Source organism: Lathamus discolor, chromosome 1 (genome assembly GCF_037157495.1).
Source record: "Lathamus discolor isolate bLatDis1 chromosome 1, bLatDis1.hap1, whole genome shotgun sequence".
Lineage (NCBI taxonomy): Eukaryota > Metazoa > Chordata > Aves > Psittaciformes > Psittacidae > Lathamus > Lathamus discolor.
This window is the reverse complement of record NC_088884.1, coordinates 75,575,849-75,603,129: the sequence shown is the minus strand read 5'-3', so window position 1 is coordinate 75,603,129 and position 27,281 is coordinate 75,575,849. Positions and strand designations below refer to the sequence as shown.

General features: G+C 42.9%; 1 protein-coding gene across 3 annotated transcripts; it reads left to right on the top strand.

Annotated features, from left to right (window-relative positions):
* The first annotated feature begins 2,901 nt into the window (after positions 1 to 2,901).
* On the top strand, positions 2,902 to 23,309 carry MKRN1 (makorin ring finger protein 1). Of its 3 annotated transcripts, none has more exons than XM_065681098.1 (9): positions 2,902 to 3,175; positions 10,545 to 10,673; positions 14,660 to 14,892; positions 16,036 to 16,098; positions 20,156 to 20,382; positions 20,865 to 21,079; positions 21,744 to 21,854; positions 22,287 to 22,425; positions 22,596 to 22,860. In XM_065681098.1, exons 1-9 carry the CDS (start codon positions 3,003 to 3,005, stop codon positions 22,605 to 22,607), a joined length of 1,302 nt encoding a protein of 433 aa, XP_065537170.1. In that variant the 5' UTR covers positions 2,902 to 3,002; the 3' UTR covers positions 22,608 to 22,860. The 3 variants fall into 3 exon arrangements, with proteins under 3 accessions (XP_065537170.1, XP_065537155.1, XP_065537163.1); XM_065681083.1 differs by lacking the exon at positions 22,596 to 22,860 and adding an exon at positions 22,875 to 23,309 and having other exon boundaries at positions 2,905 to 3,175; XM_065681091.1 differs by lacking the exons at positions 16,036 to 16,098; positions 22,596 to 22,860 and adding an exon at positions 22,875 to 23,309 and having other exon boundaries at positions 2,906 to 3,175.
* Positions 23,310 to 27,281: the final 3,972 nt, after the last annotated feature.

Genomic DNA, 27,281 nt, shown 5'->3' with positions numbered 1-27,281 from the left:
GCTTTCCAATATGACCTGTAGGTCTCCAAGACAAAACAGGGCCACTCAAGCAGCTCTCTGAGGGCACTCCTGCAGTCTTGTACACATCCCAGGTTTTGATTTGGTTTTGTGTTTATTACAATGAAAATAAGATCTTACATGCGCAACTTTTTAAGGGCTAATCCCAACTTTTGCTGTACTATAAAAGCCACTGAGGCTTGCTGAGCCAGGAAAAGAGTGGGCCAGTTTGATACCTGCCAGCCCCTGAGAGAAAGGCTGGTTGTGCTGTTCCCAGCCTGTTTCTGAAATGTGATGCATGGCTGATGATGGTATAAGGGCTGGGGTGGCAGTCAGGACTACAGTGAGTAAGTGGCTGGCAGAAGAGAAAGCCCTAGAGAACAGCTGGAGACAGTCTGTGTAGCAAACCTGGGGTAACTGCAGATAACTAACTCCCTCCTCTCCTTGCTGCAGTGTTGGCTGACTTTCCAGTCCTGTCTGCCTGCAGTGACCCTGAGACCTTGCTGCTGGTACTTCCCCCTCCGGGCCTCAGATGTATAAGTTAATATTAAACAGGTTGCTGGGTAAAATGGGATCTGCTGGGAACAATGAAGTCACCATGGCAAAATCCTACAGCCTGCTGGGAGCTGCGCCCTGGGGCTACCCTTGCATTTTCATCTGTGACTGATTCCTGCCCCAGCTACCATCTTCCCTGAAACCCCTTCTCTCTCAGGGGCATCACTACCAAAGGTGTTAGGGAAATGAGAAGCTCCACATTAATTTTTGTCATGTCTCCCTTGAGACAGTATTTTCCTGCGTACCTGATTTCAAAGAGTCTACTAATCTGCAGCAGTTCTGTGGGCTGGGATTTGCTTATTGGTGTTTCTCAATCGTGAAGCTTGTTTCTAGGCCATCAGCATCCAGATGTATTAGGGACATGCAGAGTCATACAGAACACTTATTTAACCATCTGGTTTACCTTTGTGTGAACTAGGCGCCTGGAACTGGCTCTTGTGCCAGGGCTGCTATGTAAGGCAACAATCTAACCAACACGAAGGCCTGACAAGGTCACTCTTCAGTGATATAACCTTTCTTTTAAGGCTTACATCCTTGCGCTTTCATCAGCAGATTTTCACAATCATTCTAATGGCTCCGAAACAACTTTCCAGACGATCTTAATGGCATTATGAGAAAGTATTTGATTAACTTATTTCCTAATATGAAGGTGTTTTTTTTTTTCCCAGCTGTTTCTAACAGAATGTAAGACTAACCTGGTGTACAGACCTGGTGTGCGTTTCGGACTTTGGTTTCAGTGTTGAACACTGTATGAAGAATGCTCTGTGATGGACACAGATGCAGAAAGTAAGTTTCTTGTTTTAGCACGAACTGTCAAAGAGGGCCTTCCTGATCCTTGTGGCTCAGTTTTTCCATGGAACATCCTGGCTTTCTCATAACAGGGATTTGTGGAACTGGATTTGAAACTATATGGCACTGACCACTGGGCTGCTAACCTCAGATGCTGCTTCCCACTGACAGCGCTGCACAGAGAACCTGGATCAAGGTCTCTGTCTGATGCCAGCTCCTTATCTTGGGTGAAGGTTGGTCTTATACAACAAGCCATGTTCATTCCCAAGAACAAAGAACAAAACATCTCTGTGCCCAAACCTTTGTCCACTGAATCCTGTGAAGACCAGCTTTTTGCAATCTTTTGTTCTGATGCAAACATTTACCTTGAAGTCTGTTAAAACCAACGAATGGTTTGGGTAGGAAGGGACCTCAAGATCATGCAGTTTCAACCCCCTGCCATGGGCAGGGACACCTTCCACTAGACCAGGTTGCTCCAAGCCCCATCCAACCTGGCCTTGAACACTGCCAGGGCTGGGGCAGCCACAGCTTCTCTGGGCAACCCGTGCCGGTGCCTCACCACTTGCACAGGGAAGAATTTCTTCTTTAATGTAACCCCTCTTCCCCTTTCATCTTAAAGCTGTTCCCCCTTGTCCTATCAAAATAGGTATGTGTACTTCACCTTTTAGAGTTCTGTTTGCCCAGGTCTTAGCTCTGCACATTCCAGAAAATGCCAGCAAGGGCATTCATGTTACCTGATTCCTCAGGTCGTCTGAGGAATGTTTCAAGACAACCTGCACAGATATGCCTCTTCTGACCGCTCTCGTGCAATTCCTAATGTCCTGCCATTTCAGGATGGTGTCCCTTAGAACAAAGGCTAAATTTCAGCATTTTTCTGGAGGGACTGACAGCTGAGGTATGTTTAATATATTTCCAAATAGGTATGCAAAGTATCAGTAACCCTGCAGTGACGGACTTCTCTCTCCGCCTTGTCCTGAAACCCCTGCTTGTCACTCTGCCTTTTCAGGGCGTCTTTAGTACTTGGCTGAAGACTCTTGGCAGCAAGATGGCAGGGACACGATGCACATCAGACAAACAGCAGTTTCTCAACCAGGATTTATTATGGCAGAAGGACATGATGTTTCCCACCCCGAATTAGCAGCGCTGAACTCCCCGCTGGGCTAGCGCCAACATTCAGACCGGGCCCCCGCAGCGCCACTGGCCCCTTTCCCTCCTCCCACCAGCCCAGCCGGCGCCACGTCTCCGTTACGCGTTCCTCCGCGCGGCCCTTCTCCCGCTCGCACTGACCCAACCCACCACCACAGGCCCGCCCGGCTGCCATTTACGGGCCCACCCCGTCGGGCGTCTGAGGCTGCGCCTGGGCCCAGGACACGGCGCTGCCCTTCCCCAAGGCCGCGGCCGAACGTTCGAAGCACGCCGTTACGCTACGGAGGCCGCGCGGGGACAACGGCGCTAACACCCCCCGTCCGTCACCACGCGCGTTCCCGCCTGGGCGCTCCCCTCCACCAATCGGAGCCGCCATTGGGCCGGGGGGCGGCGCCTCCCCAGCGGCCGCTGCGGCTGCCCCGCCCCGCCCCGCCGGGGGACTGCGCCCCGTTCTCCCGGCCGGAAGGATGTGCTCCCGGAAGTTCCGGTGCTGCCGCTGTGTGGGATAAACAGTAATGGCCGAGGCGGTGGCTCTGGGAACAACGGCCGGCGCCGCGGCGGCTGAGGCACCGGGGACACTCGCCGCGGCGGACGTGGGAGCGGCGGCCGCGACCTTCGACTTCGCGGCCGGCCCGCCGCCCATCGTGGGGCTGGAAGGAGGCGGCTGGACCAAGCAGGTCACTTGCAGGTACGCGCTGCCCGCGGGGGGGGGAGGGGGCGGTCACGGAGCCCGTCCTTCCTTCCCTCGTACCCCTCCCCCCACCACGCGGTCGCCCTTCCACCCGCCGCGCGGTGCCCGTTACCGCAGGGCCGCTTCGCTCCCCTCCCCCAACGGTCACGTACGCGCCGCGCGTGGCCGCAGCGCCCCCTGCCCCGCCCCGCCCCGCCGGGCGCCCTCGGGGAGGCCCACGGCGGAGTGCGCAGCCGGACGGGCCGCGCCGCGCTCTGCCCTGCCCTGCCCTGCCCGGCCCGGCCCGGCCCGGCCCGGCCCAGCCCTGCCCTGCCCTGCGGTGGCTCCGGGGCCTGTGGGGGTTGCAGTACTGAAAGTACCGGCCGGCGCCCGGCCCGCTCCGGGCCTGGTTTTTGAGAGCCGGCCCCGCGGGCAGCGGCCTTTCTTCTGCCCCTGCCTCACAGGAGGGTGTTCCCTGCGGCTCCGCCGTCACCATCGGTGTGGCTGCCGTCCCCTTGCCGCTCTGGTGGGAAGCGTTGCTGGTTGCATGCGAGGTGCCGTGGGCCTGTATTGTGTGAAAGTGTGCCCGCAGTGGTCGGCGTGAAGGACGCGGTAGAATGAAAGCCCTGTGACCGTGTTCTAGGAAACGCGGTAAAGCAGGAAGTGCAGAACTGTTCAAGTTCTTGGACCGCTTGAATCAAAATTCAGATATGAAAGAGAACCCGTGACTGATGCAGCGAAAGTTATTTATTAAAGCAGAGGACGGGGAGAAGTCATGACGAGGCACAAAACGCGAGGAGTGCTGCCGTTTGTGTTACGTTAAGGCTCTATATGCCTCGTCATTTTCTATCTGTAGCTTCCTTTAAACTGTATACCTGACAAATCTTTTATATGGGATTATGCAAATCATGCTGCATGTTGTAAAGCTTGCCAGATGGGCTATTTTTAAACTTACACTGCTGGTCTGTTTGCAGGCTGGAAGGAATATGAAAGTTTCTGTGAATTTAGAAATATGAGTCAGTTTATATGAAAGCAAGTGGCAATCCAAGATTAGGATCTGGTTTTTGGGGGGTTTTCTTAGATTTTTTTAATTTTATATTTTTTAATCTAATTACAGTTGTGAATTACATTTAACCTGAATTTTGTGAGCAAATACGTTTAAAGTCACTAGGAAGCAAAAAAGGAACATCCTTTAGGCAGAAAGGAGGAGGCTCTGGGGTTTGCCCTGTATCTCACTGCGTATTTTTCCGGTTTTGCCCATTTCGGATTGAAATAGTTTTGATGGCCGTTGCTTGGCTTTCCCAGGGAGCTTGCTGGCCCTGTTTCTCTTTTGTGCTTAAGTGTGCCCCTCAGTATTTAAAGCGGCCCAGTTAACCGTTGGTCACTGTTTATTTTTGGTTAATGCACTGTTAACGGGTCCATTTGAGAAGGGCTGTTCCTCAGCTCTTTCCGAGTACTTCAGCACACAAAGAATTTTGCCTACGAATAACCGAGTTAATATTTAATGCACGGCAGTTAGGCAGTTAAACGTAGGCCAGCAATGAGGAAACGACCGGGAATAATGCTTAGCTCAGCTTTTCAGTGAGCTGCCAAGGGTATAGGGGAGTGCTCCTTTTGTATCGATTGCCTCATAATTTCTGAAGATGGAAAAGCTCAGTTAGGAGAAGTGGATTGGTTAGATATAGATAGATACATTTGTTCTCAGGTAACAGACACAATGAATCAATTCATTGAAGGCAGTGACTGCCCTAGTACAGAAGCAGTCACATTAATTAGGATCCAGGGCTGCAGTGAGCCTGTATAATGAATATATTTCTTTACAAACACACAGGACTAGTGGGAAGTTGAAGCTACTGGTTTGTAATGGTTAATGTGAGCTTAAGCAACATTTAGATCTCAGCTTTGGACCTGATGAACATCTCTGTTCTTTTGTTCTTTTAGACTGATCCTCCTCCTTATCCCACTGCTTGATTGCTTCTTGTTTCTTTTTATTGGGCCATTCAAATTGTAGGCGGAATAGCTTTCCTCATACTATAAAGTGAACTTAACAATTCTGACTTTAGCTTCTGGGAATGTGTGATAAGAATTTTGTTTTTCTAAGTTTGGTTTCAGTAAGATATATCCATATTAAAGAAAATACCTTTCTTACTGTTAAATCTTGTTACACTTTCATAAATGAGCTTGAGGATTTAAATGTGAGACAAAAGGTTTGAATTTCAAAATGCAGGTTTCTAGTGAAGCAGGTAGAGCAGTTTGCTTTGAGTAACACTGCACAATTTGATTATAGGCTTTATTTACTTAAATAATCATGCGGGTGACAGAAAATGCTGCCTGATAAGCTTCTGGGAGATAGTAGTCCCTTCAGCATAAGGACTTAAAACTTCATAGTGGTGGTGAAGGAATACTTCTGTCAGAACTGGAAGTTTTGGAATGCGTAGAATTAAGTTCTTCCTGCTCCTTTGAATACCTGATAGGATAAATGGATTGGCTAAAGAGTTTTATCGTGCTAGTGTGGTATCCTTGGAATACATTAAAAGCCAATATCCTTGGCTTTTATGGTGTGTAATAACCTGTAATACTTTAATCTGAAATAAACCATAGGGGAATAAAACTGATTTAGAACTACTTTTTATTAATATTCTTTTACTATGTTATTGGTATGTTTGAAATGAGAAAAAGAATGGTAGGCATTACCAAGTTTGTCTGTCCTTCCAGTTTCAGATGGTACATAGTTTTATTGAGCAGTGGTGTAGCCAACTTTTTCCAAACACATGACACTGTTAGAGGTCCAGGTACTTCTGTTTTCCAGATGTCATGCAGTAATAGTTACGGTCATCAAGTTGACATAAAGAGATTGCATTTCACTTGTTTATTTAATAAGTGAACATAATTAAACTCCTTAGCAACTAATCAGTATATTTTGAGAGTTGTCTTCCTGTTTCTGTCTTTAGTGTTCTTCCTGGAAAGTTAGATCAGGTATTTATCTGTCTTTTAATATGAAGAATCTGAATCAGGAAAGTATGTCTCCCTAATTCAGTGTGCCATTGGTGATAAGGTGTGGAACGCAAACTAGTTCGCAGCTTGCTTGTGTTGCCCCTTAGCTGCTCTGTTCTGGATTCCCCAATAGCTTCTTGCTGAAGGAGGTCATGGAGAAGAAGGGACAAGGAGATAAATGCTATTAAGACCTACTTGTTTGGTGGTTTTTTTTTCTTCTCCTTTTTGTTAAGGTTACTAACTCGGGTAGAATTTCATCAGCCACTCACGTGGCTGCATGCCCGCGTGCTGTGCTAGAACTGAGTGCCTGGCCTCTTCCCTGCTACCTTCTTCCCTGGGAGTTCTCAGTCTCTGTATGACACCTGAAGAAGCTAATGGCTGCAGTTGGCTGTTACTCTGCCCAGTCATGGCAGCATCTCAATTTTTGAAGGAGATCTGTTGCCAGGTGTAACACTCTGAATTCAGCAAAACCAGTAGTTTAATAAACAAAATGGGGCTACCCATTAAGTGGACCTGTAGTAAAGATACACCTGAATAAGTAAACCCATTTCAAGCTTCCAAAGGAGTATTACATACACATTTCACTGATAGGGTCGCAGGGATAATGACTATATAGAATGAAGCATCTGAAATAAGCTGGTACACATCAGGATTTTAGACTGCAGTTACACGAGTAAAGGCATTGCAAATTCTTTTCTCAGGCTTATGGCAAGTGAGAGAAGTAGTATTGTTCTAGCACTGGGTTAAAAAAATAACCCAGCGAATCTTCATGAATTTATTATACTTCAAAACATCATGGAAATCAAGGGCATTGAAACCTGGATAAACTTGAGAGTTTTAAACACTGTAGTAAATTGTAGAGCTTGTAACATGTGACCTCTCTCTGCAGTGGTTGCAGTTCCAGGGAGTTTATTATTAGCTTTATGGCTTTGGACAAGTGTTTTCTCAATATATTAAAAAAAAAAAAATGCCCGCCAGATATTGTCTACAACTTCGATCTTCTGGATGTGCAAAGCCTGAGTTCTGTGACCTTTTCAAAGTACACCATGATGATCGGGACATGCTGTTCTGATCAAGGCATCCATAACTTGACATGAGTTGAAAAGTTTTTATGTGATAAAATGCCAGTGGTGGCAACTATTACTTCTGGGTGGTTGTTCCCTGTGTTGTATCACTTGTATTTTATACATTCATGCAGTGCACTGAACTGGGTGAGATGATCTGGGTCTGGACCGTGATGAGTTCTCTGGTATGGTTCGCTATGCAGCCTTACCAAGTGATGCTGTTGCAGTTGAATAGGAGGGACAAGGAGCACTGTGGTCAGACAGCATCACAGACACTCAGAGGAAATCTGGTGATGTACTTGTTTTGATCTAGTTTTACTGTTTCAAATAAAATTACATGTAATCTCTGAGTACTTGACAGAATGAAAGTTTCAAATATACATGTCTTGGAGTGAGGCAGCTAACTTACGTATTTCTCAGATTTAGGGAATCTTTTTTCCTGTGATCAAAAGCCAGAGGCAGCTGGTATTGCTGTTGTGTAAAGATGCAGTTAAACTGAATACTCTTGTATGTGTGAAGGTACTCTTCAGCAGAATTTTTACCTTTCACCAAAAATAATGCACTCTGTTTATTTTTTGACACGACCAAAGCATGTTTTAGCCAAACACTGTAATTTCATCTGTAAAATGTTAAATGCTTTGTGGCTTTAAAGTAAAAGATCTTACCTTGAGGAAGGGGGAGTTGGTATAATCCTTACAGAAATACATTTCTCTCTCCTCCCACCCCAGCCTTCTTGTTCAAATGATGCTGAGCTTGCTGTGTGGGATTGCAGGCCTTTAAAAGTGATGTTTGAATTAAATTGAGCTTGTGTTTCAGGTTTGGTTAATTTTTTTGTTTTTTTCCCTGTTACAGCCTACTGTATTTATTATGACAACTTTCAGAACTACACAGAATTTGTATTTCCAGAGGATTTTCTAACACAAGCTGGGAAAGAAGGAAAGGAACTCCACGTCCACTAGCAAGCAGCCGGAGAGACTAATTTTGAGGCTTCTGTGTTTAGGTTATGTTGATCAAAAAGTCACTTGAAGCTAGTTCCTTTCTTAGTCACTTCAGCCATAGCATTGCCCCAACATTTCATTGACTTGAAGAGCAGTGTGGCTGTACTGTGGGGCTGAGCAGTGATCTGAGGTAGATTAAAAATAAGCATGGGGGCAGCAAAAGGAATGCCAGGTTATATGTGAAGCCATTTCCTGATCTGAGTAAGCAAGTGGCTATGAAATTGCATGCCCCAACACATGGGGGAAGCAGTGCTGTGTGGAAATAAGCAGAGGGTGGAGATAACAGTTGTTAAAGAGCAAACATTTAACAACGTACTCTGTACCCTATGGTTTGACTCTCATTTCTTACAAGCAAGCCAGAAATTCTAGTTACATTCTGGTTCCACAAGTTCATGGGTTGGTATTTTTTGACTTTGAAGTGGGTTGGTTTGTGGGTGGGTTCTGGTGTCGTGTTGGGTGTGTGGGTGGTGGACTTTTTTGGGGGCTTCCCAGCCCTTCCCCCCCCCCCCCCCCCCCGGGCATTCACAGAGGAGAGTGCTGGTTATGGAAGGTGGGGTGGTTTTGTTTCAGGAGCACCCTATTCCTGGTGTGTGCTGACTTGGCTGTTTGTGCAGCCACTTGTCAAATCTGACCAGGGTACTCCTCTCTCTGGGGAGCATATCCTGAAAGAGCTTCATCTTGGTCTTAATACCACTTATCACAGAACGTAGGACCATATTTCTTACCTGGTTACTATGTGGTTACAGTGTACAAACAGGGATTGTTCTCAGTGTGACTTGCAGCCTGATGGCAAAGTGTCAGCTGATGGTTTATAAAACCACTTCAGTTTTTTTTTCCTGTGTTCATAGTACCTGGAATAAACCTTTCAAGCAGAAAACCAGTGGTAATCAGCCCTCTTAAGACACATCTCAGGTTTTAATATTTCTGTAGCACTGGATCATGTCATTTTGGTGAATTGGTCACTTTGATTTATCTGACTTCTTAAAAATGTAGTAGACCAAGAACGTATGTAGAATTTCACGCAATTTGAAAACTTGAAACCTTTGAAGTTTAGGAATATTAACTTGAATGTGTCGCTTTGTGAAGAGCTATCCTAATCTTAGTTTGGGCTGCTGAAAGATGGTTCTTCTGTCTAATGTGCTGGCTGTACTGCTGCTGGGTTGCGCAATCAGCAGGTTGGAGGACCTGGTTCAGCTGCCTGACTAGATGTGGCAACACCAAAACTGAGCAGTGGAAGTGTGCCACAGGAGGAGGGCAGGACTGCTGCTAACAGCAGCAAGATGGGCTTAGAAGGGCATAATCTGTTTCTTAGTCTTCCCTCAAGTGATGTTTTGTGTGAGACCTGAACCCTGACAGATTTTCTAGCTTACCAGGTATCTGGGGCCTCTGCTTCTCTTTCTAAACTTAAGTGTTGGTAAACATTTTGGTTGCTTCAATCCTTAGGTAGGTTTGGGTTTTTCTTTTGTTTCTTTTTTTTTTTCCCCCATCCTTTTTTTTTCCTTAGCTAAGACTTCTTTGTAGATTGGAAAAGATGTACTTAAACCTGTATTTTCAGTTGTGGTTTTGATGTAAACATAATAAGTCTGAATAGTTTGAATGCCTTGAATTTAAAGAAGCTTCTGTCTTCTAGATTAATTTAAAACAAATTGAAAATGACTGTTCAGTTTTCTTGCTTAGCTAAATTTGAGGATGCTCAATTAAACTTGCATTACTTGATGTTAAAATTTAGTAAACTGTCCTTGAAAGCTTTGAAATGGTACAAGTCTATCAAGACAAGCAGCAGGGTATTTCTACTGATTATTTGTCGCCTGTGGCAAGAACTAATGTTTCTGGTTTTGGCAGATGTAATTATCCATCACAAACATGTTTTGAACTCCTGGGGAGGAAATTCTGATTGAATTATTTACAAATACAAAATAGTTGGAAGCCCTCAAGAAACTCAGTTAGGTATGGCTAATCCTGGTTCTTTGATTCAGTGGTGGGCTTCTCTAAGGCTTTTGTTGGTGTTGGAACACAGGCGCTACAAGTAAAACACTTTGCCCCCATCTGCTTTGTCCAAAACTCTTTCCTCTTTGTGTCATAGCCCAGGATAAGGTTTTCAGGCTTTCGTAAGCCTAGGTCCCTAAAGGTACCCTGCAGTTCAGTGGAATAGCTATGGCTTGATCTTTTCTCAGGTGTTCTTGTTTGTATGTTTATACTGGAATGTGGTCCCATGAGTCATTAGCGGTGGTCTTAATTCAGCATATCTTGATTTATAAAATAACTAATCATCCAAATAGTTTTACAGCTTCAGTGTTTCTCCTTAATTCACAATGGTCTTCTGTTTTACAGATATTTCATGCATGGAGTCTGCAAGGAAGGAGACAACTGCCGCTACTCCCATGACCTCTCCACTGGTCAGTCTGCCATGGTGTGCAGGTATTATCAGCGAGGATGCTGTGCTTATGGAGATCTCTGCAGGTAAAGAAATATTGTTGACCATCGCGTAGGGGAGTAATTTCACTCCTTCCCGAGTAGAGCTTACACAAAGGCAATAGATCTTGCAGCGTTTTCATTGTTCATTGCAACTTCAGAAATTTATAGAAATAGCTTCTTGTCACAAACTGCCTTCTCTTGCTAGACACCACAGTGTTTGCATTGCTATGCAAACAAAAAAAGCAAAGGCAAGGCAAGAACTGTTTTTATTAAAAGTGCTGGTTTACAGGATGTTTGTTAATGACATCAGTAGATGAATTAATTGAAATCTGAGACTACATTCAGACTAGCTGAACTGATGGAACTAAGTTACATTTGGTAAGTGATCATAAAAGCCTGAACAGGTAAGAATTGTTTTGTAATTATGTGTGGTGTCTTCAGGAATTGCTACCCTGGCACTTGAACTGCCATTTTGGAAGAATAACTGGAGTGTCATGATGGTAGGTTGTAAAATGTTGCCTGTACAAAATGGCATTACATTATGAAAACGTAGTATTATTTAACTTATACCCCTGACATTATTAAAAACTAAAAAAGTGTGAAGAAAGGAACCAGATGCTTTTCAAAGGCTTAGGGTTGTTTGCATCATCTTAAGTTTACTATTAAAATTTGTCCTGAGTTTTGACATTCTGTCTTGTTGCAGCTTTAATGCATGATTAAATATTTGCATCATGACTCCATACAGTAGTTAATAGTTAGCTTTCCTTTCATGTTTAATACATGGTTACTGCATATATAGAAGGTGACAAAAATTAACATCTCTGGCTTTTTATCTGCCAGTATTGCTTTCTTGATCATGTATATCAGTGGTCTTCAAACTTTTCAACACACACCCCATCAGTGAAAACTTTTGAGCACACCCCCAATATATATATATATATTTTTATTTATATACTTTGCTGTACTAATATATTATGTACATTATAAAACATACACAAAAATCAGAATTTAAAAAAGGATGTAATAAAGATGAAATAAACAGTCTTTTATGCATAGAATCATAGAATGATTAGAGTTGGAAGGGACCTTCAAGATCATCTAGTTCCCCAAACCATTTTTGCTCTCATTAAAAGCCTTATTAGTGATAATAGGGTTTTTACTAACAGTAATGTTGATAGAATATGCTTTGGGTGTTTTTTGTTTTTTAAATCTTAGTTTAACATTTTTTAATACAATGATTTGAAAGTCTTGTTCTAAATTCAGTTTATTTCAGTACTTAGTTTTAATGGCTGTCATAGGTGAAAAAGATCTTTCACAAAGAGATGTAGATCCAAAACGAAGAATTGTATATTTGGCTGCACTTACTAATGCATGATAATAATTTTTCAATCCTGTACACCAGTCATGCAAAGTTTGTGTTAAAATTTGGCTAATAAATGTCCATGTCAGTCAGCTCTTCTTACCTTCCAGTTGGAAGGTGTTGCATTTTTATGTTCTTAAGAAATGGGTCCAAAACCTTTGTTTGGAAGGCTCTTAAAGCAGGTTAGGGAAATCTGTTTCCAGGTCTAAGTGTACAAGATAGAGGGTTTTTTTTATAGTTGACACACTTGCATTGGTTTTGGCAACCAAGTCATATAATGGTGGAAGTGTTTCATTTTCAAATGTTACCTCCATGCCACAAGTTTCTTTCAAAAAGCAGTTGCTTGTTCTTAAAATGCCTTACCTGGAAGGGAAAGATTGCATGTGTGTGGGTTTTTGAAAACACCTGCTAGGCAGTGTACTGGTGATAGCTTCTTGTTATCATGGAAGTAGTCAGCAAATTTGAAGCACTCATCTTTTTGTGAAAGAAAAATGCATACCTCGTATTTGACAACTGTTAAGCTATTTGCTACAAGGTAGCCAGCAAACCTCGTGTGGGACAGATTTTCATGGTGGTTCTTTATCTCATAACAAAGTGTTGTAAAGATTCAACTATTGAAAGGTCTTGGTTTTATAAAATTAACCATGTTAATGACATTCTGTAACACTTGGTGTGCTTCTGGCTTCATCTTATTAAAGAAGTTATTTACTGTTGAGAAGATACCTTCTCCAGTCCATCTTTCTGTCTTTAATGAAGAAGTAATTTATTGAGAATATTTCTCTTCTGCTCTGTCCTGTCTTTAGTGAATCACAAGAAGTAGTCTTTTGTGTATTTCATTATTGAAACAGAATCTACCAGACATTGTAAGCTGAGACATGTTAGAAACAGCTTTACTTTAATCCAGCTGTACAACAATCTGCCCGCACTGTGAAATTTGTTCTAATACTTGTTTCTTTGAGTCTTCAGCAGTGTTTTCAGTGTATTTCCCAGCAGAACTTGCTGACAAAGGAATGTGTTTTACTTTGTTACCATTGTTTTTCCATGCGTTATTTCAGTCATTTTTACCACAGCAGGAAGAGCAAGTGGTCCAATGGTATGTGTAGCCTTTTGTCTTTCCCTATTGCACAAGAAGTCTGTACAGAACTTCACAACAGATGTCTAGAAGCTTCCTTTAAGTACTGGGTTGAATATCATGTATCTTAAAGTAGCTGAAAAAAATTGTAGAGGTTTGTCTTCATGTTCTGAATGTTTAGATTGTAAATTTCTTTATAATTGTGAGTGAGGACACTGCTGTCAATTGGGATGTTAAACATTAGTAAAACTTAATTTCTTATTTTGGGGGGTGGGGGTGGCGGGGGAAGACAAGAAGTTCTGGTGTGTTATTCCTGCACCCAGGTGGGTTGTCCTGCTTACCTCATTTTGGAGGCCACTGATGGTAGAGGTATGAATGCTTGAAGTTTAAGTTTGTGCTTCATAGCTTCCTCAGGATTTCAAAGCCGACATTTGGTTGGAGGCATCTCTTTAATAAGCAAGAGCTGTGACACTTAGTTGTTTTCAATTTGACACAAAATAAATGAATCACAGTTGCTTAAAAGTTCTGTGTGATACTAAGAAATTCCCTCCCTTTGTGCTTGGAATTAGTCAGCAAATCATAGATTCATAGAATGATTAGGGTCAGAAGGGACCTTAAAGATCATCCAGCCTCTTTGACATGTGAGGGCACACCTCTTATTTTTTTCCCCATGTAGTGTACTAGATGCTGGAAGACAGATTTTTGAGTGAAATTGCACTTTCCTGTTGGTTTTGGGTGGTAGGGATCAAAGTGAGCATCCTTTTTCACAGTGAATTCAAAGAGGCATTAGAAATGACTACTAAAATCCATTGTAAAATCTGAATGAGGCAAGATGCTTAAATACAGAAAAAGAATAATTTAGGCTTGTGGGGAACTCTGGAGCTGTGCTGAAGGCAGAGCCATCTTAGGTCAGAGTGCCCACGGCATTGTTCAGTCCTGTTTGGATTATCTGCAAAGATTAGGATCTTGCAGCTTCTCTGGGCACCCGTTCTAGTGTTTACTCTCACCATGATTGCTTTTTCCTAATACCTAAATGAAACTTCCCATTTTGGGCTTCTGTCTACTGACTGTCATCCTGTCGCTGCACCTCTGAGAAGATTCTGGCTGCATCTTTCCTGTGGCTTCCCACAAGGCAGTCTGAGACAGCAGGGTCTGCCCGTAGTCCTCTGTGGTTTTTAAGGCTGAATTAACTAACTTATCTCATTCAGGTAAATTATTATTTATACTACACATGCATAATAGGTATGTGAGTGGTTTTGGAGTTTTTATAGAAGTTCAGTGTGTGAGGTAAGTAAGAATTGTGCATACTCTACCATTTCCTCCAAAATGATGACAATACTTGCTGTTTCCTTAAGCAGTGCTGCCAGATTACGCAGGTGGAAGCATGTCTTTATAAAGGGTCATCAGTAGCTTTTTCTTCCAAGCCTAGGTTCTCCTTCCAAATAGTGTGTTTATATCTAATCAGTCAGTTTCTTTCACATACCTTGGGCTGTTTTATGAAGGTTTTTTGGGGGCTTTGGGGTTTGGTTTTTTGGTTGGTGGGTTTTTTGTTTTTTTTTTTTTGGTAAAGAGTTGATATGATGTGTTTCAACATTTCAGATATGAACATACCAAGCCACTGAAAGAGGAGGAAGAAAAAGAGACTGACGTGGATCGAGATGAAAAAATTTATCCCACGGTATCCTCAGACTATGCATCACTCCCTGAAACAGTTGAAGAAATACTTGCTGAGATAGAAGATGAAAGTGCAGATCTGGCAGCTGCAGGAGTAGGTGCTGAAGACTGGGTGAATGCTGTAGAATTTGTCCCTGGGCAGCCATACTGTGGACGTGGTAAGCTGAGCAAGGGATAGCAGTAGATTTCCGTCATGGGTGAACAGTTTGTATGTAGTACATTTTAAAGCTTTTGAGTACAGATATTCATATTTATTAATCACTTCAAGGAATAAGTCCTTCACATATGCTTGAATTTTTTGGTGTGCATAGTTGGATGGATCTCTTCTGTGGAGTTTAATGTGTATATGTAATGGGAAAAGAAAATACTGGTGCTGCTATTACTATCACTAGTTTGGAAAGATAATTTGCTGCTTTTGTTTTTTGGGAGGTTGGTTTGTTTTGGGGTTGGGTTTTGCTTGGGGATTTCTGAGACACGCCTGCCTAATACTGTGACAGGTTGTCTTGGGAATGAGATCGAAGCAGCTCATCATATGAGACCAGACTGTTCAAGTAGTATGCTTATCTGCTTTCCCTGCATAAAGAAATCACAAAGACTTAAAGTGAAAAGCAGGCTGAAGATGTTTACTTTGGCATAATTGCTAGCGTTTGGTTCTCTAAAACTGAAGGCTTATGGCCATGAGTACTCAAATAATTGTCTGAGTGCAGAATACATCATGTGTCCAGAAGAGTTTGAAGTTGTCATACAGTGCTCAGATTATATTTGCCTCCACAACACTGCTCACATTTTCAGATCAGAAAAGAGAATTACCTTATCAATGTTGAGAGTGCTGGTGGACCCTGTTCTCATCTGATTTGTGGAAGAGGAAAGGAATGGTTGAGCAACATTATCATTTTTATAGTGCTGTTGAGAAGTTTGATTGTGGAATTATTTGGTGTATCTGTGACTTGGGTATAGTCCAAAGGGATGAAAACATGTCTGCTACCTGTTAATGTGTCACATTACTGTCATAAAAGATACACCTTCTGTGTTCATTGGGACAAATCACATCTGTTTTTTTGTAATCATTCAATCAGAATAGAATAATTCAGGTTGGAAGGGACCTCTGGATTTCATATAATTAATTTTTCTGTTCAGAGCAGGGTCAGCTATGTCAGGTTGGCAGAGGCTTTGTTTGGTTGAATCTCTATCCTCAGAGATGTTCAAAATGCTATAATCTCTGGGCAACCTTTGCAGTGTTTGACTTCTTTCACAAGGAAGAACTCTTTCTTAGTATGTAATTGGATTTTTCCCTGCCTCAGCTTGCCTTCTGTCTCTTGACCTGTGCGCATCTGAGAAGAATCTGGCCCTGTGGGATTTTGGTGGTATGTTTGGTTTTTTTTTTCTTTTTTGTTCCTCCCTTTCCCTTTCCAGTAAGTAGTTGAAGAGAGCAATAAGATCGCTTCTCAAAGATGAACAAGTCCAGTTTACTCAGTCTCTCTTTATGGGTTTCACCCCCTTAATGGCTAGGTGGCCCTCCACTGGAGTTAATTCATTGCCAATTTAACCAGCTGGAGATCTGTTAAATACACCTACTACTTACAGGAGGGCTGGTGCTTTCTCTTAAATTCCTGAAGTGTGAGTGCTGTTTCATTATACCTTTAACTCAGTTTTACTGAAGCAGTTCCTTTTTTCTAGGGCATCAGGCTTATTTTTCATGTGGCTGCCACAGATTGTTAGATAACATTCTCTTCTCTGAATCTTGTTCATATTCTGTTTTATATCCTTTGAAATTTGTTGTATTTTAAGGTACAGACATACTTGGCTGTTTCTGTTCAGAACTGTGCTAGATAATGCTAATTCTTTTAGGGACTTCTTAAAAGCTGCATTTTAAGAACTTTACTTTTCTGAAGCCACTGTCCCTATTAAGCTATAAAGATAAAACACCTTACTGTAGTGATCAGGAGGATGTGTGCAGTGTCTTCTACAGTGAGTACTTTAAAGCCTTACAGATTCTTGTCAAATGCCTGGGGAAATGTACAGGTACTTGGAAGCCTTAAAATGAAACGTGTTTCTCAAGGTAAGTTAGAAGCCTGTGTGTTTTAAGTTGTCTTATGAATGCTGAAGATTTGAGGTTGCTGGTTTAACTGTGTGATGCTTGGGCTATAATGTTTATCTTTTACTATGAGACAAGACATTCTGCTAATGCAGGTAATCCTCTGATTTGGGACTAAACTTGATATCTTGAAGATTACCTTGAGGCCTAGCAAAGAAAACAGAAATGATTTGTAAGATAGTTGTTTGATGTACAGATACGCCACATTTCCAGGTTTGTTCTGCTGCTACGGCTGCTAGATGTTCTGGAATAGTTGAGGGAGAGTAGATAGGCAGAAATGCAAGAAACACCTTGAATTGGATGGCTGTTTCCTGGTGCTACAAGGTGAATGTTTTTGATGCTGCAAAGTATGTCCTAGAGTGAAAACAGGTGGTGCGTGAATCGAAGCTTATGAACTAGGGTTTTTTTCACTTGCAGGAATTTAACCCTGTTAACTCACAAATAGGCAGTGAGAAGATGGGGATTGGGTCCACCTACTGGAGAGTAGTGGTTTTGGAAACAGCAGGCATTTAGAGTTAAGTGTTGTAAATCAGAGATGTTGGATGCAGAACTACTGAGCCAGTGGAGTCTTGTGAGTTTCTCTAATTTGCTTTCAAAGAGGAAGCAAAACTAGCAGATACATTGCAGTAGGTCCACAAAATATGCGTGCAGGGCTTTAGGTTATGGAAGCTGAGATACTCAGAAGTGGAAATATTAATTTAAATTTTATTTTATAGAAATACAACTCTCACTGAGGGGAAGTGCTGGGACAGCACAGAAGACTGGGACTGGAAAACTGATGTTGCTTTAAGCATGCATTTTCCTTTCCCATCCTTGTACTGTGGAAGTACCCAGAGCCATTGTTGAAGACTGACATTCATACATCTGTATCATGTTGTTTGGGTGTCTGGTCACTAAGAACTGGTTTCTCTTTTTTGTGCAAGGATGGTGATGTGGGCTGGGCTGGAATTTAGTAGCTGTACTGTGTAATGTGCTTATTGACTTGAGTAGTTGTTGGGTGGTTTGTTTCAAGTAACAACACTATACTTTCGTGCCAAGATATGAAGCTCTGCTCTATTTCTGTGGACAAGCATAGTAAATAAATGGGTTTCTAAGTCAGTTTCTGGAAGGGTAAGACTTCAAAGCCTTTATTCTCAAAGAACCTCAAGTAAAAAGTGGGGGTTTGTTTTGGTTTTAATGAATGAAATCCTTACTGAATAAAGTTTTTACAGAAGATATCTTTGAGAGGGGTACAGATGATTGGAAAGCTTTTTCTTTTAAGAGAAGCTTCGTATGTGCCTCTTCAAAGTATGCATTTTCCAGGGGAATAGGGGATTGCCTTAAGCAAAGATGATCTTGCCAGCCCTGTTGAAAGTACTGTATCACTCAATTCCTTTGAAATTTGAGTGCATTTGTCTGTCTAATGGGCTTCTGCTCATCCATACTATGCTCTGCTAAACTCTTCTTCCTCAGTAACAGTCAAACTAGATGTCAGGAGTCCTGTGAATCAATTAAGTAAGAAAAATCTCTTAACATCAACTAGAAAAAAACACTAGCAAAAGTGACAGTTGAGGGAATAGAAACTGACTGGTCTTTGTGATTTTTGTTACTTTTGGAAGTGGATTTCAAACTGGGAAGGGGGTGGGCAGGATTTCAGTTAATAAGTACAAATTTTTGTATCATGTTCAGCTATTACAGGAGAGTGGGTAGAGCCTAGTGTATGGCTACTTGTTACTTTCCTTGGTGCCAGTTCACTAGAGCTCATGGGGAAGAAAAGGTAACGAAGAACTCTTTGTTGGGAATCTCATACTGAAAAATGAGCAGGTTGACAGTTGTTGACCTGTTATTCTGTCACTCACTTGCTTTGTTCTAGCCCACAGACTGATCCAAGATCAGTGCAAGTGACCTTTAAGGTCAGAGATGGTTCAAGAAGCAGACTTGCACTTGCTTTGGGAGCTAATATTTTCCTGCACTACAATATTTACTTATGCTCTGAAAGTGTGAGCTCTTGGGGACCTGCTTTTTTCTATATCCAAATGCGAATGGGCTGATACATGCTTATTGTATCTCCCTGCTCCTTGGGGTGAAAACTGTGCGAGTGTGTGGCCTCTGATTCTTTTGAGATCAGAATCCTTTACTTTTACTGGTCTAACTATGCCTTTGGTAGTTTTGGTTACTTCTCCAAATCTAGTACTCAAATGGATTTAAAGCTTATTGATGAAAAACTTAAATTAATTGTAACTTACAGAAGTTACAATCTCTTACAGAATAGATTTTTTAAATTCTTTTAACAGCTACTGGTTATGTAAATGAAGCCCAGTTGGTGCTCTTTCTGGTGTTTATCCTGAATATAGCAATGCTTTGTTACTCTGCTGTGTTTACTATATCTTCAGTTTCAAACGTGTTGCTTTTGTCTTGTAACTTATGTAATGATCTAAAAATGCTGTTTGGCTTCTGGTGACATAGCCATATGTTCTGGAGGTACAGGGAGAAGTATTAACCAGCAGCTGTCTAAATGAGGAAGAGAAACAATACAGATTTCAGTTCAGTTTAAAACATAGTAAGGGAATTTACTTAGGATTTTGCAAAACTGATGGCTAGGTTAGAATGCCCTGAAAATACCCTGATGCATTTCAGTTTTTTAAAGCCAAGTTTACATGTGTGACTGGTAGACTGGATATCTGTTTAGGGTAAGCTTTTTGGCAAACACCTAGAATAGTTACCTTGAGAGGTGTGGACACAGCTTTTATATTGCTCTCAGAGATCCATGGGAGTCTAGAAAAGTGATAGCCTTGTGGTTCAGGCTGGACAAGTGCTAATTCACCTGTACATAAGGAAGTGCTGGTGTGGTGTTTCCATACCAGTGTACACCAGCTCGATACATGTTCATTGCTTCAGCTGTGTCATTTCTGGGGAAAAGCCTCTTTAATTTTAGCAGATATGAAATTGATTCTCAAAGCAGTGAAAGATTTGTAACCTTATTTAATTGTTGCTGAATTGGGAGTTTGCATTAAAAGTGTTTTTAAGCTGCTGAGGATTAGTGAGATTTTTGTTCTGCTGCGCTGGCCTGTAAATGGATCTGAATCTGACCACTAAAATGTTGTTAGCTTTAGTCTTGTTTGGGTCAAAGGAGGAAGCAACTGGTAGTGCTTTCTAGAGTAGGAAGTGACCGTTGTTTCAGGTTGAGGGTGTGTGAAACTTGGGCTGAAATGAACCTTGGTTCTATTATTCTCTCTGGATAACTTGAGCAGGGCTACCCAAAGATTACGTTGCATTAAAACAATGTATACTCACTCCATGTGCTCTTAATCTGAAGTATTGCTTACCACCCTTCACTTTGTTCCCAGGCACTCCTTCCTGTGCTGAAGCACCCTTGCAGGAATTGGTGATTGAGGAGGAGTATGAAAAGCAGCATGAAGACGTGGAGATAAAGAAGGAGCTGTGCCCCTATGCTGCAGTAGGCGAATGTCGTTATGGAGAAAATTGTGTGTATATCCATGGAGATGTGTGTGATATGTGTGGCCTGCAGGTCCTGCATCCAGTTGATGCTGCGCAGAGATCCGAGCACATAAAGGTAAGCAAGCAACTGTCTGGTGTTAAACAGCTTTGTGTTATTGCTTCCTAGCTCCCCACAATCACTTGTTGCTACTTCCCTTTCATTTGAAAGTTCAGGCAGGTCAGGCAATGAATGAAATTCCTGTTGTAAACCGGATTGTTTCCTGTCAGGGCCATACTCCAAAGCAGCTGGGTTTCCTTATCTGTGATGGGAGGAGCAGTCTGCTTAAGGATACTAAAGCTTTATTCCTTGCCTAGTAAAACTGGATGGTCTCTTGGATTGCCTTTTTCATGTTTAAAAGCAATGGCTGAAGAAAGGAATTTGGATTATGAATTTATTTCCACTATCTGAGCAGATTTTTTAGGATAAAGATTTTACAGTTTAATTATATGCCATTCATTATGCAGGACAGGAGAGTAAACCTTAGCTTTAAAACCTGCTTAGAATTCACTAGGTGACCAGATGTCTCTGTAGTCATTTCCTTTGTGTCTCCTTTTCAGTCTTGCATTGAAGCTCACGAGAAGGACATGGAGCTTTCCTTTGCTGTCCAACGTAGTAAAGATATGGTGTGCGGGATATGCATGGAGGTGGTGTATGAGAAAGCTAATCCCAGTGAGCGCCGCTTTGGGATCCTCTCCAACTGCAGCCACGCTTACTGTCTGAAGTGCATCCGCAAGTGGAGGAGTGCTAAGCAATTTGAGAGCAAGATTATAAAGTGAGGCACTTTCCCATTTCAGTTGTGCTTTGTTACTATGGAAGAATTTAGTAACTCCTGTCAACTTGCAGCAGACTTCCAGGTGCAGACTGCACAGAGACTGCATTTAATGCATACTAGCTTTCATTTGGAAGCTAAATAATTGTTAGGGATAACATTCACACTCTGATTTGGTTAATTTGGATTAAGTTGGCAAAACTCACTTAATAGGAGAAAACTTGCACTAACTTAGTAGCATATTGTTCAGTGGTTACTGTTTACATCTTGGACACCTGTCCAGGAATTTGAAAACAGATTAGGCAGTTTAGAATGTGTGCTTCTTAATTCATTACTGCCCTAGTGCATTAATCAATTGACAAAACATTTCTCCCCTTAAAGGCTGTTCTAAAAAAGCAAAGTTCCAACCAAATACAAAAATCAAGGCAAAATAAATGTATTTAATTCTAAAGAAAAAGGAGTCTGTGTGAAGTGTTTTTCAAGCTTTTCTGAGGCAAGCTGAGAGTTTAGTTAATCTTCATGTGTAAGAGAATCTAGATTAAAAAGCTCATACAGGAAGTGTGCAGCTACAGTACATCTTTAGAGATGGAAATATGCCATGACTTGTTACACAGGGGAGAGTGCCCTGTCATGTGGAATTTTGTAGCACAGTCTGTTCATTCCCCAGGTCCTGCCCAGAATGTCGGATCACATCTAACTTTGTCATTCCAAGTGAATACTGGGTGGAGGAGAAGGAAGAGAAGCAGAAACTCATTCAGAAATACAAGGAGGCAATGAGGTATGAGCGCTGCAGCAGAGATAAAGGCACACCTAAAAAGGAAGGGTACTGATGTAAAGCCCTCTCACCACACCTTTCCACCACCATGCGTGAAGTACATCCTTGCCTGTCTGCCCACAGGTGCACACAACCACACAGTTGCAAAGCTCTTCCTATGGTCTTTGACTTCAGTCTTTCCCTTCCATATGCAAAACACTGGTGGTGTAGCCATATGGTAGCATGAGCCTGCGCACTGCAAGCCATCAATGCTGTATGCGTGCACCGACCCACACACGTTGTGCAATGCATCACTTCTGCATAGAGGTGTTAGACTAATAAAATACCTTCAGCTCCAAAGGGTATCTGAGATTCTTTTAGACTACCGGTAAATGCAGTTCTGAAGTCTGGTTGGGGGTCTGCTGTGAGTAAGGGTTGTGATATTTTCCTTTCCAGCAACAAGCCATGCAGGTATTTTGATGAAGGCCGTGGGAGCTGTCCTTTTGGAGGGAACTGCTTTTACAAGCATGCATACCCTGATGGCCGCCGAGAGGAGCCACAGAGACCCAAAGTGGGAACGTCAAATAGATTCCGGGTCAGTGCTGCAGGTTTTTTCTTCTTTCTAAACAGTGCGCAAGAGGGGTGAGCGATAAATTGGTTGCTTTAACAAGAGGACAGAGAAATGTTGACTTTTGGGTTTGGGTTTTGGATTTGATGGGGTTTTTGTTAGTCTTCTGATAGACATCTGTGTTTGTGAATTTAAAGGAGGTGGTCTGAAGAATGTGAATGCTGGAGGCTAAGATGGAAAGCATAGGTTTTAACAACATTCCTAGTACACCAACATACTGAAGAAGAAATGTTGGGTGGAATTAATTATGGGTATCTAAGGGTTAAATTCTGCTGAAGGTCAGTGTCTCCCTGAAAGAGTAACATGGCTTCTTGAATGTCAAGAGTATGCCAGGGGCTGAACCATGTCAGCCTCTGGGAAGAGTCCTGCCTTGTGCCGCTTGGTCACCCAGGGAAATCCTTGTGTTCCACTTGCAGGCCCAGCGGAGGAATCGCTTCTGGGAGTTCATTGAGGAACGAGAGAACGGTGATCCGTTTGAGACCGATGAGGATGAGGTGGTGACCTTTGAGCTTGGTGAGATGTTGCTTATGCTGTTGGCAGCAGGAGGTGATGATGAGCTAACAGATTCCGAGGACGAGTGGGACTTGTTTCATGATGAGCTGGAAGATTATTACGATTTGGATCTATAGCACCTGTCAGTGGAGTGTGGACTGTTGTCTTGGCTTCAGGCAGTAGCTATTACCTGTGGTGTTGTGGCAGTGCCTGTGTTTCTCCTAGGCAGGCCAATCAATTCCAGGTGCTGTTGTAATAACTTTTACCCAGGGTCTGTCTCTTCCCCTCCCCTCCCACCCCAGGAGTGTTGTTTTTCCTCTGTTTAAACAAATAACAAGAAATAAATCTTTAAAATGTTAGTTTTTGTAAAAATGAATTTAACTGTCAAACAGTTAGCTTAGGTTTGTTGCTTCATATGTGTACCCAACAGAGTTCACCCAGTTCCAGGGTTAAAGTGTTTACAGGACTTCCACACTCATTTTGAAGAGCCCAGATACAAAAATGAGCAGTGGCCATGCAGTGGGGATGTAAATTGGCTGATGGCCGTTTTTCTGTCTCTGTACTGATATTTCTGACTTGAGGCCAGACAAAATTCTCTCTCTATGGCATCAGTGCCATTCCAGCCCCCTCATGTACACGTCTTCATTTGTGATTTTGGTCTCTTGTTTACTTGCACATTACTATTACTACTGTGTAACCAGAACCAGGTGTGAACGTTCTGGGTTTTTACTGTGTTTAGCATGAAAGGAAAATGTCGTTGTGAAAGGAGAACTCTCTATGTGTATATACAGATAACTGTAGAGTTGGACCTCAAGGATGGGGAGACTCTGTGTAAGTTAAAAGTAACAAAACCATCTTTCATCCCTTCTTGGTGCATGAAGTCTAGCCTCCAGTTGGACATGAAACTGGTTTAGTGGTCTCAGCCCAGAATGTGGCAGTGATCTTAACTATCACTTAACTTAATAGATGGCACTCCCTAATACAGCAAGTCCCTTTCATGTGTATGATTAGGGTCGTCCAGGAACAGAAATCCGGTTAGCCAAGGTGGGCTCAAAGGAACACCAGAGAGGCCCCTTTAGCTTTATTGCTCTGTAAGTTTTAGAACCTGATGTAACCACCTAAGCCCTGAGCTTCACTAGGAAATCGCTGTGCCTCTCACATCTGAGTTGGGCAGGTTGCCTGGGAAAGCTCTTCAGTTTATGTGAGTTGCTGCTTACAAAGGCAGTCATGCTGTAATTTGCATTAAGAAATTACTTTGCCACCAAAGCCCCAGCACGGGAATTTTAACCTTGCATTACATTATCTCTGGTTTTTATTGACTTGTGGATGCCCCGTGATCTGTTTTCCTGCTGCTCTTGTCCCCTAGACTGCCTCTCCTTTCACTTTTAAATGGAATGAGAAATTGTTCTGAGGTCTATAACGTATTGTTTTGCAGCTGCCTTTTGTAAGAAGCACTTTTCCCAAATAAAAAAAAAAAAAAGGAAAAAAGTTAAACGAGAAGTCTGCCTGTTCTTTTAAGTTTGAAGCTTCTGTGCTTCAGCTGGATAGATCAGTTTTGGGTGCTTGTGTAAATATAAAGGCATTTGTTACTTATTCCTAATTCCTACACAGTCGCGTCACACTAACATAGAACTTTAACTTGGTTAGCCTTTCCAGCAAAGAGCCTGTAATGCAAATAGCGTATCTGAACAGAACAGAGAGCTTTTGGGGTTCGTTTTAGGGGCAAGTAGCAAAGGCAGAAAAGTATTTGAATGTAATATGCACAGATGTTTACAGCTGATACACAGAAAAACAACAAATGAAAGGCTTTGAAGTAGAAATAGCCTTTCCTCCCCTACATAATGAACAGAAGTTAGCATCCTATTGGAAGGCTGCATTCGTAGGATCATAGAACAGTTTGGGTTGGAAAGGATCTTAAAGCTCATCCAGTTCCAACCCCCTGCCATGGGCAGGGACACCTTCCACTAGGCCAGGTTGCTCCAAGCCCCGTCCAACCTGGCCTTGAACACTGCCAGGGGTGGGGCAGCCACAGCTTTTCTGGGCAACCTGTTCTAGTGTCTCACCACCCTCATAGTAGAGAATTTCTTCCAAATATCTAATCCAGAACTATCCCTGTTCAGTTTTTTTGCAGTACTGGAAGGCTGCTCTGAGGTCTCCCCAGAGCCTTCTCCAGGCTGAACAAGCCCAACTCTCTCAGCCTGTCTCCATAGCAGAGGTGCTCCAGCTCTCTGAACATTGTGGCCTCCTCTGGACTTGCTCAAGCAAGTCTATGTCCTTGTGTTGGGGGCCCCAGAGCTGAATGCAGGCGAGGTCTCACAAGAGCAGAGGGGCAGAATCACCTTTAACCTACTGGCCACACTGTTGATGCAACCCAGTGCATGGTTGGTTTCTGGGTTGTGAGCAGACATTGCAGCTGGCTCATGTTGGGCTTCTCGTCAGCCAACATCCCCAAGTCTTTCTTGTCGGGGCTGCTTGCAATCCATTCTCTGCCCAACCTGTATTTGTGCTTAGGAGTGCCCTGACCCAGGTGCAGGACCTTACACTTGGCCTTGTTGAACTTAATGAGGTTGACATTGTCCACCTCTCAAGTTTTGTCGAGCTCCCTCTGGATGGCATCCCTTTCTCCAGTGTATTGATAGCACCACAAAGCTTGTGTCACTGGCAGTCTTGCTGGGGGTGCATAAATCCCCCTGTCCCTGTTGCTGACAAAGATGTTGAACAGAATCAGTCCCAGTGCCCACCCCTGAGGGACAGAAAAACATTACTTGTCACTGATCTCCACTTGGACAGCGTGCTGTTGACCACAACTGTTTGAGTGCAATCATCCAGCCAATTCCTTATCCATTGGGTGGTCCGTCGTCTAATCCATGTCTCTCCAACTTGGAGACAAGGATGTTATGTGGGACTGTCAAATGCTTAGCACAAATCCTTGTCGGTTGTTCCTCCCTTATCCAACAGATCCCACCATGGAAAGCCACCAAGTTTGTCGGGTATGGCTTCCCCTTGGTGAAGCCATGTTGGCTGTCACCAATCGCCCCCTTACTCTCCGTATGCCTTAGCATAGTTTCCAGGAGGATCTGCACCATGACCGTGGCTGGCACTGAGGTGAGACTGACGGGCTTAGAGTTTCAACACAAGTTTAATAAAGATGTGTTCTACTAAGACAGAAAAAGGTAATGAACTTCTCACATGGGTCATCTTTCCTTCCCAAGGTGTCGTCAAGGGCATGCTTTGCTTCCTGTATTGGGTGTACATGTGGCACCATGGTGGGTGCTGCTCTTCTCAGCCTTGCTTCTGTACGAGCTACAGGGGAGTCTGAGGACATGCAGACAAGTGATTTGCTTTGGTGGTGGCTGTTCTGTCTAGCTGCAAGGCAACTGCTGTAGTCATGTGCATCATAATAAGTAGTTTCTGTTGCTTTGAAGTGAGCTGTGGTTCTTGTTCTGTAAGCTAAAGAACTGCATGCGCTTGTCATGCAGCACTCCTGCTGTGGGTCACTTCCAGTTTGAATCTTGCTGGTGGTAGGCCTGCTGCCAAGCTTGCTGTGTTGCATTAAGGCTTCCACTCCCATCCTCCCATATGGGAATGACTGAGGAGTACGGCCTTTGAAAAGAGTAATGTGTAGGCTGCTGTGGTTTTCCTCTGCAAGGACAGGAATGAATTCAGGCGCATTAAGGCAAGCTTTTAGTGTAAGAAACCAGAGGGTGATGACTTAGGCTGTGCTGCATGTTTTTTCAGCAAATACCTAAGGTGCAGAAATTAAAGAGGCCGCTGAGAGTAGTGTCAAGATGAAAAAGGAATTAAGACTCCATAAACTCCCACCAACAAAATCTTAATTTAAAACCAGAAACGGTTAGAAAAATATACAAACTCTCCCATTATGTGCCTTGACTTTGCTCCCGATGCAAGCATATACGTGTATGGTTTGATACAAAATCTTGCAGCTTGCGGAAAGTACAAAGTAAGGGTTTGCTGCCCATTCTGGTTGGTCTGAATGTGATCATGGAAGCAAAGTGTGCTTCTTGCCACCTCTGCTACTTTAGTTCTGATGGTGATAGCACAGCTTGCTCTTGATTTGTAGCCCAAGGTGTTTGTGCTCTTCCTGGGGGGAGCCTGGTTCATTTAGTGGAATACAAAATGACTCTTTCCTGATACAGCAGGTACAAAATAGATTTCTGCTTGGAGGATACCCTGAGGTATGAGGTGTCTCGTGGAGAACAAAACTTGGATAGATGGAGTTATTAATGCTGCAGCAGCTGAAGACAAAAGGGAATTCACATGTAGTCCCTTAGGACTGAGAAAAAATAACAATCACTTTGCTACAGTTTTCC